This window comes from Erpetoichthys calabaricus, chromosome 2 (genome assembly GCF_900747795.2).
Source record: "Erpetoichthys calabaricus chromosome 2, fErpCal1.3, whole genome shotgun sequence".
Taxonomy (NCBI): Eukaryota; Metazoa; Chordata; class Cladistia; order Polypteriformes; family Polypteridae; genus Erpetoichthys; species Erpetoichthys calabaricus.
The window spans coordinates 6727005-6739053 of NC_041395.2; the positions used below are offsets into that span (position 1 = coordinate 6727005).

The window sequence follows — 12049 nt, forward strand, 5'->3', positions numbered from 1 at the left end:
GTAGATGCCACACAGGCTGGACGGACATCCCGGTAAGGAAAGGAACCAGAATCGGAAGGAAGAAATGGACGGACAGCCCCTATAGAAGAAGAGAGATCACTAGGGAACTGTTATTACCCCAGCACGCTAGATGGCAGTAGTCCCGGATATGTAGTTTGGAAGGGCTGGGTCACGGGGTGTTGCAAGAGGGCGTTCCAGGTAAACAAGTTTCCTAGTCTAATAATGGACTTACATGTGACCCGAAAGTACTTCCATCAGCAATCGCCCTGGCACCGGAAGTACTCCTGGGTCTGTAATAAAAGAGACTGCACTCCCTTATTCAGGCGAGTCAGAGCTGGGTAGTAGACAGGCAACACTTGACTGGAGGAGGGCAGTGTGGTGGTGAGAGATTTATTGTAGAAAGGGAGAAACCAGTGTTTTGTGCATATGTAACACTTTTTGGAGGTATTTAAAATAAAACCTTTGCTTATTTTGATAAAGGACTGTGTTATTGTAATCGTGTCGGGATTTGGGCAGGCTGATGCCCGGGTGTCCATCACATTTTTTAAACAGAAAACAAAAGTAAAATTTAAAATCTGTGTATCTCAAAATAAATAATGATAGTGGGGAAAAAAAAACACAGAAAACAAATCTTAAGAAAAAATAAAATCAAACCACATTACAAAACAATCTCCGAGAGCTACTCACTGAGCACATAAAGATAGGACTTCACATCCTGAAGCGATGACACATCAGGTCTAACCAAACAAGAGTAAATGCTGGAATCCGGCTTTGGACTGAGATAACTTTTGACAGAAAATCCTCCACTGTCGTCTTTGTAAAATATGTTAAACAAAGAGGGCAAAGAATATCCATCTTGATTGCTCCAGGTGACATTGGGCTCATTGTGCCAACCTCCTGAATGGCACTCAAGTGTGTTAGGTTTCTCATTGCTGTAGTTGAGAAAGACTGAAGGCTGTTCTCCCAAAACTGTGTGAGCAAACAAAAAGAAATATATTATGAGGTTGATACCTTTACTAACATGTTCAGGCTACATTACACTTTTCATTACTTCTAGTCGTGGGGTATGTCAGATTTGCCGAGCTTGTTGCTGAACCATTTCAACTTAAAACAACTGAAAATCACTGCCATGTCATATTTACCAACATAAGTGCCAACGTGCTAGCACTGTCATACTCGTTCCTTTTTCTGATAGCCAATAGTGTGTTACCTGAAGAAGCCAGCGTTGTACCAAGCGTTAGTTACAGTGAGTTTAGCCACAATATCTTCCCTTTTCTTCCCTATTTTTCCATTCTCACATGGTACTAAAACACAAGACATCAGACAGACAAGCTTCTCTTCTGTTTAGTAGGACCTAGACACCCATGTTCCTTATTCCTTATCACTGCATTTTTGATACTGAATTTCTCCATCATTTCTTTCTGCAGCTGTAGTCAATCTGATTCTGATCCGACACCCAGTGAAGTCCACGTGTATAGTCTCCGTTTATGTTGTTTGAAATTAATAAGTTGTTTGTTTTGTAAAATTCTACCATGCCATCGCTGGCGTCATTTGTGTCTTCCAGGTCATACTTTCTAGCAACTGATTATTCGATGGAGAACCTCAATATTAAAAGTCAGTACAAGGCCAGTTGCCGATTGTGGAACAGACCTTCAACTGCTTATATGAAAGTTCAAGTTAAAGTTGAAGAAAATGAAAACAAATCCATACGAGACAAAGTATGACCTAGAGCGTACACCACCTGAATTCAGAGGTCACCTTAGGAATAGATTTGATGCATTGTGCACAAACGATCGAAAACCAGACAAGTTATGGGAGGACATCATGGAAACCAACATGAAGAAAGCAACAAGTCACTAAAAAGAAAGGGGAGAAAGAAATGAGCAAAGTGGATGTCAGAGGAGACCTTGAAAATTGTTCTTGAACACAGAGAGGCTACAGAGGAAAGGAGAAAGTTAAAGACAGAATGTTTGAAAGAGCATAGAAAGAAGATAAAGTAAGGTATTACAACAAAATGTGCAAAGAATTGGAGGTGGAAAACCATAAAGGAAGAACACACTCATAATTTCTCAAGCTGAAAAGAAGTGAAGAAGAAATTCAAGCCTCGAGCTGCAATAGTGAAGGATACCATGGATGAAATAATGCAGTCAATGACACAGTAGGCATCAAAAGAAGATGGAAGGAATATACAGAGTCACTATACCAAAAAGAATTGGCTGCTGTTCAACCATTTCAGGAGGTACAATACAATCAGGAGCCGACGGTACTGACGGATAAAGTTCAAGCTGCACTGAAGGCATTGGCAAAAACAAGGCTCCAGGAATCAACGGAATACCAACTGAAATGTTCCAACAAATGGATGTAGCTCAGCAAGAGCTTACTTCTATGTCAAGAAATTTGGAAAACAACTACCTGGCCAACCAACTGGAAGAGATCCATATTTGTGCCCATGCTAAAGAAGGTGATCCAACAGAATGTGAGAATTATCAAACAATATCACTAATATCAAATGCAAGTAAAATCTTGAAGATAATTCAGAAAAGGTTTGCAACAATACATCAACAAGAGAGCTGCCAGAGGTCTAGGCTGGATTCAAAAGAGAACATGGAACGAAGGATATCTTCGGTGACATCAGATACCAGTGAACACCAGAAAAATGTTTACCTTGGTTTTATCGACTATGCAAAAAGCATTTGACTGTTTATGTCATAACAAATTATGGGCAACATTGAAAAGAATGGGGATTCCAGAACATTTACTGTAATTATGCTTATGCAAAACATGTATATAGACCAAGAGACAGTTATCCAAATGGAACAGGGAAATACAGAGTGGTTTAAAATCGGAAAAGGCGTGTGTCAAGGTTGTATCCTTTTGCCATACTTGTTCAATTTATATACTGAAAAAATAATCCAAGAAGCCAGACTATATAAAGAAGACCGTGGCATCATGCTTGGAGTAAGACTGATTAACAATTTGTGATATGCAGATGATACAAACTTGCTTGCTGCAAGTGAAGAGGACTTGAAGCACTTGTTGTTGAAAATCAAAGACTACAGCCTTCTGTATGGACTACATCTTAACATAAAGACAAAAATCTTCACAACTAGACCACTAAGTAACATCATGATAGACAAAAAGAAGACTGAGTTTGTCAAGGACTTCATCTTACTCAGATTGACAGTTAGTGCCCATGGAAGCATCAGTCAAGAAACCAGATGACACAATGCATTGATAAAATCTGCAGTAAAAGACCACTCCAAAGGGTTTAAAAAGAAAGATGCCCCCATGAGGACTAAGGTGCATCTAATCCAAGCCATCATGTTTTCAAAAACTTTCTATGATTGTGAAAGCTGGACAATGAATAAGGAAGACGTAGGAAGAATTGACACTTTCAAATGGTGGGGCTGGAGAAGACCGCCACGAGAACAAAACTGGTCTGTCCTGGAGGAATTACAACCAAAATGCTCCTTAGAGGCGAGGATGGCAAAACTCTGTCTTATGTACTTTGGACATGTGTCAGAAGGAATCACTCCCAGGAAAGGACAACAACATGCCTGGTAATGTGGAAGGACAACGAAAAAGACAAAAACAATGGGGTCCGGTTTGTCAGAAATTCTGAGGTTGGGGAAAGATTGAGCAGTTTTTCAATCTGTTGTATACAGAGTCGCTACGAGTCAGAATCAACCTGATGGCACCTAACAACAACAACAACACTGCATTCTTTGCATTATACTTCTGGATGAACATTCATTGGTCGTCAGCTCTCATGCACACAAAGCCTGCCACAGTGACTAAAGACAAAATAAAATCTGTTTAATTTAATCAGAGTGAGAGGTGGACTAGTTTGAATGAAACGGTGGGTTTGTCACACTGGCTGAACAGCTTCACAAATGCACACCATCGACTGCTATAACCTATACAGAGCGACTAATTTTATGGACAAAGATGACGGGCTGATATATAAGAGATGAAGATCAAGAGCTGTGAAATAGGCGCAAGTCAATCACAAGCTTTGGGTCGAAATCAAAATGACAAGGAACATAACGGTAAAGCCAAATGTGTCCCAAAAACCAAAGCTAAAATACAAAGCTAGAGACATTAGAAACAAAAATCAACAACTTAGAAAATGCCAATATGGCATAGCTATCTATCTATCTATTACTCTACTTTTCCCTTTTGCATTATTAATATGTAGCCTTTGTCAGAATGCCTCAAATCTCAGAGACTTACCACGGTTTATAAAGTATTGTACCATATAACTTCTCCCCACCTTCCCCTCTACATCTATAACCTAAGGCAATTACATGTAGTAAAAGACAAGGAATTAAGTTATAATTAAAATAATGTATTACTGATAATATTCATAAATAACAATATGCAAAATACATTTGAATATTGGCAACCATACAACCTGATAAAGTTTCAGGTGGCACACAGACTTGTTAGTTACTTAAAATGTCTCTAGTTAAGGCCTCATTTTTAGTCAGCTTTCTTCAGAGCAGGCCGCATGCCTGTCTCAATATGGCTGCCGAGCTGTGCTTTTCATTGTGTTGTCCTTTTCAGTTCATGGTGTGAGATGGTCTTTCATCAGTTTTGTAAGAGAAAGTAAGTTAGGTAAAGCAAGCAAATTTATAGGCTTTCTGTCCAACCCCTAGAGCCAATTGGGCATCGAGGTACTTAAAGGCTTCTGATACAAGCCAATTCCAAACAGCCATACTTCAGACCAATGGGAGAACAGAACACCTTCACACCTGCCCTCCAAACCATGTGTTAACTCTTTTAGGGCGGATGTCGACTTTTGTCGACAGGAGGGGTTGAAGGCGAATGTCGACAAAAGTCGACATCCAGGGATAGGGGGCGACAATCAGCTGTTAATGGCGACAAATCTCACTGTCACGTCACAGGCATTCCCTTTGTGCTTGGAGGAATGCTAGACTCGTTGACTCGGCAACTAAACCTTGCGTGTGCGTGAGTTGCGAAATGTAAACAATGGCAAGATGGCACCGACATGTGAAAAGGCAGCGAAGCAAGTGCAGAAAAGAAAACACTTGGCAAACGATGTTTTGCGCATTATCGCGGAGTCAGACTCTTGATTTTTCAGAATCGGATTTTATTGGCAGTGATCAGGAGATCGAGCAAGAGAGTGAGAAGCAGGCATCAGCTGATCAGACACCAGCCGATGCCACGCCAGCGGATCTGCTGCCAGTTGAGTGCCTTCGCGCAGCCGATGCATCTACGGCAAGGTTTGCATGGGATAAATACACAGACATTGATCTGTTGAGAGCCTATCTGGCTACCGGAGTTTACAAGATGGCATGGCTTGCTGTTGGACACGACAGATCACCAGCTGCTGTACTTCAGGCTGCTCTCTCCTGATGCTGCTTTTCAGCTACTGTCAGACGAGACAAACAGGTAGGCAGAGATTTTTTTTGAATCACGGGCTGCATTTGCATCGCATTCTCGTTTTTCAAAGTGGAAACCCACAACGAAAGACGAGATGAAGCGCGCTGTGGCATTACAAATAGAGGAGATGGGACAGAACTGGTGATATAACTTCAGGGAGCATTGGTACAAACGTGTTTTGTCCCCTGGTGGCTTAGGTACGTGCTGCTGCAAAGTTTTATTCACTTCTGTAATAAACAGAAGCAAATCCCATGGGGTGAGCCAGACTATAATGCCATACATAAAGTTCATAAAGTTTCAGAAGATGAAAAGAGGTGACAATACGGTTTTCATGCAGGCAGAAAACTTGGTGGCAGTGGCATGGCACAATGGCAAATGGGTGACTTGTCTCTCTACAGTACACACTAACAATATATGTGAGAAAATGCAGCAACAGACAATTGAAAAATAGGCACCAAAGCAACACATATTGTAAGGAGTGCAATGTGGCAATGACTGAAATTGGCTGCTTTGAGCGAGATCAGACTTTGCTGTGTAAAATGTATGTGATATGTATGTGAAATCATAGAGTATGCAGGCTCATACAACATGCAAGACAGTAACATTTGTCAAAAGGAAATATTTTTTGTTGACTTGATATGTTAAACAATTGCTTTGTGTTCTTTTTTAAAAAATGTTAGCTTTTGGAAAAATATTCAGCCCTGGGAGAAAAGAAACAAAAAAAAAAAATTAGCCCTAAAAGAGTTAAGGTAAAGCATGGCGGTTAGGCAGCCTGGCTTTCCTGTGGGGTTTGAGAGAGAGACTTTAGCAGAGAAACACTTACCAAACTTGTTTGAGGCACCCCCCCCCCCCCCCCATTACTGTTATTATCAATAATGTAACACTAATATTACATCATTTGTAACTTAGACAAAGCAAAGACATACAAAATATTTATTAACTTGTATGCAAAATTTCACAACACAACCGATTTCGGTTTTTTGGTTAGTTTATCTAAGCGTCAGTTTTCACATTTTTGTTTATTAAATATTTTTGTAACAATGTGCCACATTGAAAAATATGTGATAATGGAAAGTAATTACAACAAACATACTCTTTTTAGGGCAGCAAGGTAACAGAGTGGTAGGGCTATGCACTTGCAGTAAGGACACCCGTCTTCCATGGTGTGTGTGTGGAGTTTGAATGTTCTCCCCATGTCTGCGTGGGTGCCCCAGCTTCCTCCCACGGTCCATTAGCATTGGTAATGCTAAAGTGGCCTGTGTGTGTATTAACCCTGGACTAGCTGGGATAGACTCCAGCAACACAACCAAATGCTGCCCCTGGTCTGGAGTAAATGGGCTGGAAAATGACATGACACTCTTTTTAACACAGAGTTACAATTGAAGCCCAAATAATCTTGAGGTGGCTCAATAGCTTTCACAGTCAGCAAAGTCCAATTCAAGTAAAAGCTATTGAGCCACCTCGAGCCTTTTGGTTTGAAGCACTGGCTTTTTGTTTTAAATTTGTTGCCACTATGCAATGGCACACAACAAAGAGAACCATAGACACATGGAATAAGTTACCAAGTAGTGGGGAAGACAGTAGGACCTTAAGGACATATCAAAACTTGTTATAAAAATTCTAATGCGTGGACAGGACTGGCATGTTTTGTTAGGCTGAATGGCCTGTTATTGTTTAGATTGTTCTAATATTCCAACAGATACACAGGAAGAACTTCTGAATATTGGGTGCACGATGCCACCTGATAAACCTCCAGATATTACAACTGCATCTGTCAAACTTATAACTTTGTTGTAAATCACGGGCACTCATGTGGCTAAACAGATAGCATGATAGGAGAGGAGCAGAGAGAAATAAACTGGCGTCCAGGTTTCGCCACAGGAATTGAGGATAATGACAACCATTGCCGGGAACTGATCAGTCTAATGTGTGCTCGCTGGAAAACAAATTTTACAAACTGTACCCATTAATACACATCAAAATGGCAGGCATTAACCAAATGGACTTTATTACCTGCGCTTTGCTTCACTATAACAAGGCAGAATGACTCTCTTACTTATATTTACCTGGCTTCAAGCTGTACTGAGCAGACCACATTATCGTACTCTGGTGGAGTGCAATTCTTCTTTAATCAAGGTTGGTGCTATGATGTGTCAGTTCTAAGTCAGAATGAGCACCTTTTAAAAAAATTGCTTGTTATTAACTGTACACCATTTTATTTACCACACAGGATCTCTGTTTGGTTCACTCTCTATGCTTACATAATTCCTTTCCTCTTACATTCATTTCTAGATCTTTGCTCTACAAAATCTACAAGTTGAAGTGACCTCTCTCAAAGTAACTTGAAACAATAAGCTAATTCTTGATGGAAGTCAAACTGATTGCTTTTCAGTTTTACGATAATTTGAAAATTCACCAAATGTTTTTCAATGGAACGTTTTGAAATGTGAAAAAATAAAATTGTATAGCACACTCTGATATATCTCAGGGAAAACTGAACTTTCCAAGCCAACTTCTTTGAAGAATAAATGTGCTACATTTCAGCAAAATTGGTCCACTGGGAAGCAGAGCAGCTTCATGAGGATAGACAGACAGTCTAGAAGGATGATGTCAGTGGGTACTTTAAACATCACATGCAAATTGACCTAAAAAGCAAAATTAAATACAAGAAATGACATCTTTGTGAATATCCTAATACTGGAATCTTATCACCTATCCCTATCTAGATGTATGCTAAGCTGACATCATTTATAGTCTGAGAATGACTGGCAAGGGACATAGCGACCGTACACGCAAACATACAAAAAGAAGCAAACAAAACAAAAAGGCTTTGTGATGCCAACAGTAATTCAAAATAATATCACACATTAATTCAAAATAAATAAAAAGAACAGAATAATTCGAGGATAGTGACAGATTTATCCTACCAAGTGATATTCTTTGATATAATTAGGGGGCACTGCCCCCTGCTTGCTTCGCTTGCCAACCCCCAGGCAGGGGAATTGTTACATATGCATAATAGACCTAACTATTTCACATTACAGTGAGTAATTAACCTTAGCAAAAAATAGTAAAATGTAATAAATTGAAAGTAAATTATGCTTCATATTGTGTTAGAGGTATTCGTTGCATTATATGCTTTAGTTGTATTCAGCTTTGAAATTAACACGCAAATACTTCTTAAACTTACACTCAACCGTAAAACTTCAGTAAAAACAACTTTTTGAATGAACTTTTTGTCAATATCACATTGAATATTGATTCTGTGTTTGGACTTACATCGTGACAACCCAACATATAACTGCCCGTGAATGAATATCGTTTCTTTCGCTTTAATAAATAAACCGACTTTTTCAAATGTTTGTCCCTGTGATTTGTTAATTGTCATAACAAAAGCTATTCTAACAGGAAATTGTAAATCTTTTAATACACATGGCATATCAAGATCTCCTTTGGTGTCTTCTAATGTTAACCGCAGAAGATGTACTACAGTACCTTTCTTGCTGCCTGTTAAAATTTTACATCATTGCCATGTAACCGAGGAAAACGTAAAAATTTATAAGAGCTGAAAGTGTAGGAACTGTGTCTGACAAAAGCATTCACACGAATGAGAGGTGAGTGGTCTGTGGGTGTGGTCGTAAATGGTTGAGAGGAGGGCAGGACTTGAAAAAATTTCATGGCCAAAGTCTTGTCTCGATTTTCTTTTATAATAGAGAGACACTAATATGTCGCACCGTCCGTGGACTCCAGTACCCATCACCAGTGGGAAATTGCTATTGTCTAGTTCAAAAATCATATGACTGACATCTTTAAGCAAGGCAACTGTACAGTTGGCAAAGAGTGACAGCCATTTTGAGAGAGAGAGAGAGAGAACAGAATTGGGCAATTATTAATTTAGTTTATTTATAAAGCACATTTAAAACAACCAACACTGACCACAATGCTGTACATTAAAATAAATAAGGTTAGAAAGAACTAACTTTTTAAGACAGGATAGAGTTAAACAAAAGACATAACACACAATAAAAATATTAAAGGAACCAATTCCAATTAAAAGCCAAAGAGAAAAGATGCATTTTCATCCTGGATTTAAAAATGGTCACAGTTGTTGAGACCTGACATTAGAACAATCTCGATGAGAACAGGCCATTCAGTCCAACAAAACTCGCCAGTCCAATCCACTTAATTTTTCCAAAATAACCTCAAGTTGAGTTTTGAAAGTCCTACTGTCTATCACATTATTTGGTAGCTTATTCCATGTATCTTTGGCTCTCCATGTGAAGAAAAACTCAGTAAAAAGTTTAACAAGCTTCTAACTGTGTCCCTGTGTTCTTGTTGAACTCCTTTTAAAGTCGCAGTCACAATGCACTGAACTAATTTCCTTTGTAATTTTGAATACTTCAATCAGGTGTGTTATTAATCGTCATTTTCCTTAAACTGAAAAGGCCCAGACATAAGCAGGAAGATCGTTTCAAAGCCTAGGAGATGCTATTGCAAAAGCCCACCCAGTTTTAGTTATGGCTTTGCCACTACTAAGAGCATACGATCAGACGACCTAAGCTGGCAAGATGGAATGTAAAGGTGTAAAAGTTCTGAGAGATAGAAGAGTGCTAAACCATTTAGGCACTAAATGTTACAAAAAAAAAAAAATCTAAACCATGTAACAAACCGGAAGCCAATGAAGGGAGACCAAAACAGGAGATATATGGTCACACTTATTTATGTGTGCCTGTCAAAAGTCTAGCTGCAGAAGTTAGGACAAGTTGTTGTCGAGAATGGGATTGCTGGGCATTTCAAAAGTATAAAGAGTTACTGTAGTTCAATGGTGAAAAAATAAAGGACATGAGTCACCTTTTCAAGATCAACAACAGACAAAAAGGCTCAGGTTTAGCTAACACTTTTAGTTGGGTGAAATAAAAAAAATGAGCTTTAATAAGAAAATTTTAATGTCTATCCAACTTGAGGTTACACTATCAATGATCTCACCTCTGTTTCTAGCACAGGATTTAATTTATGGAGCTAATGGACTAACATTACAATTGTAGGTACTATGGAGGTCAGAGAGCCATTAAATCACAATCTTGGTTTTCTTCATGTTCCTCTTCATCCACTTCTATATGGTGTTCTTCTCCACACAGTTTGGTCCTGCACCTCATCCTCAGTCAGACCCTTTTCCTTCAAATTGTCTTTTACTTTTTATCCATCCACCTCTACTTTGGCCTTCCTCACTTTCTCTTCCCATGACCTTCTATCATTCTTTTGCCCACATATTTGTCTCTCCTCAACATGTCGATAGCACTTCAGCCTTCTTACCTGCCTTCTTCCACTTTTGTTACACCTCTAATTGTCTCATTTCTTATTCTGTCCTTTTTCTGTAACTCCATATATCCATTTCAACATTCTCATTTCTGCCACATCTAACTTCTTCTCCTGAACTCCCTTTATACAATCACAATCTTGGTTTTATTTACATTAATTCAAGAAAATGTGACAACATCCAAAACTAAACATCTCCCACACAATGAAATAATGACTTTAGAGAATTTCCTAAGCTTCAAATGTAAATAGATTTGTGTGCTTCCAGCATTAACAGTGGAAAGAGATAGCACCATTTCTAAAAGACATACCCTTAGAGGAGCAGGAAAAATTAGAAGAACATGAACCCCAGAATGAACCCTTGGGAGGAGATGAAGAAGGGGAGTAGTCATCAAGGCATACAGAAAATCGTCTGCCTGTCAGATATGACCTGACCAAGCAAGCACAACACCATTAATGACAATCCCATGGTCTAGATAGGTATTAGGGATGTTGTGCTCCACTATGTAAAAAGCTGCATTAAGGTCTAAGAGCATGAGGAATGCAGAATTAATGAGAGGAGATTAAGTGTTATGGTGAGCTTTAAAGCCAGACAGGAATATTTCACCGTTAATATTTCTCTCCAAAAAGGTCTGCTTGAAGAAGCCAAAAGGGGACAATAATAGAAGAACAATTTGTACTTGTAGGTTTCAATTGGCCAACTATTTCTGCCAGGATGGAGAGAGACAGCAGCTCAGATGGAGTCAGGACAGCAGAGCAAGTCAAAGGGACAGAAGAGTCAATTAATATTAGTGCTACATTATTATTTGGCTGATGTCTTTGTCCAAGGTGACTTATAACACTTATCTTAAATGTTATATTTCTTTTGTTTTTTGTCACATTTGGAGCACAGGCAGCTGAAGTGACGTGCTCAGGGTCACACAGTTTCAGTAGCAGGATTTGAATCCACAACGCCAGGTTTTGAAGTTCAAAGCTTTAATCACACTGCCTGCCACAGGAAATAACACAAAAATAATTAAGAATTCAAGCAGGGGTCACAACCACAAAGACTAAATATTAAATAAACAAGGATTAGGACTTGCAGCCAGAGTCATGGTCAAAGAACAGAGCGATAAATCATAAGCCAAACAAGTAGGAAACCAGTCACACAAAGTCATAACCAGTATCTCAGAAACTATATTAAGAATGATGCTAAATATATTTTGCTAATGAATCCAAATTTTCAATGACCAGGACTTGTAAGACACTGACCTCTATTATGTTGTTGTGGTACTGACATCATGCGTCCAACACTTCCAGTGGTAAAGCTTAGCAACAGCATAGCAAC

General features: G+C 39.0%; 1 protein-coding gene across 2 annotated transcripts in view; it reads right to left on the reverse strand.

The window, feature by feature from the left end:
- Positions 1-12049, reverse strand: part of LOC114669436 (butyrophilin subfamily 1 member A1-like) — a 51948-nt gene that overhangs the window by 23446 nt on the left and 16453 nt on the right. For both annotated transcript variants that reach the window (XM_028825660.2, XM_028825661.2), the window contains exon 3: positions 688-969. In XM_028825660.2, the coding sequence (XP_028681493.1) occupies positions 688-969 (282 nt within the window). The remainder of the gene's footprint in view (positions 1-687; positions 970-12049) is intronic.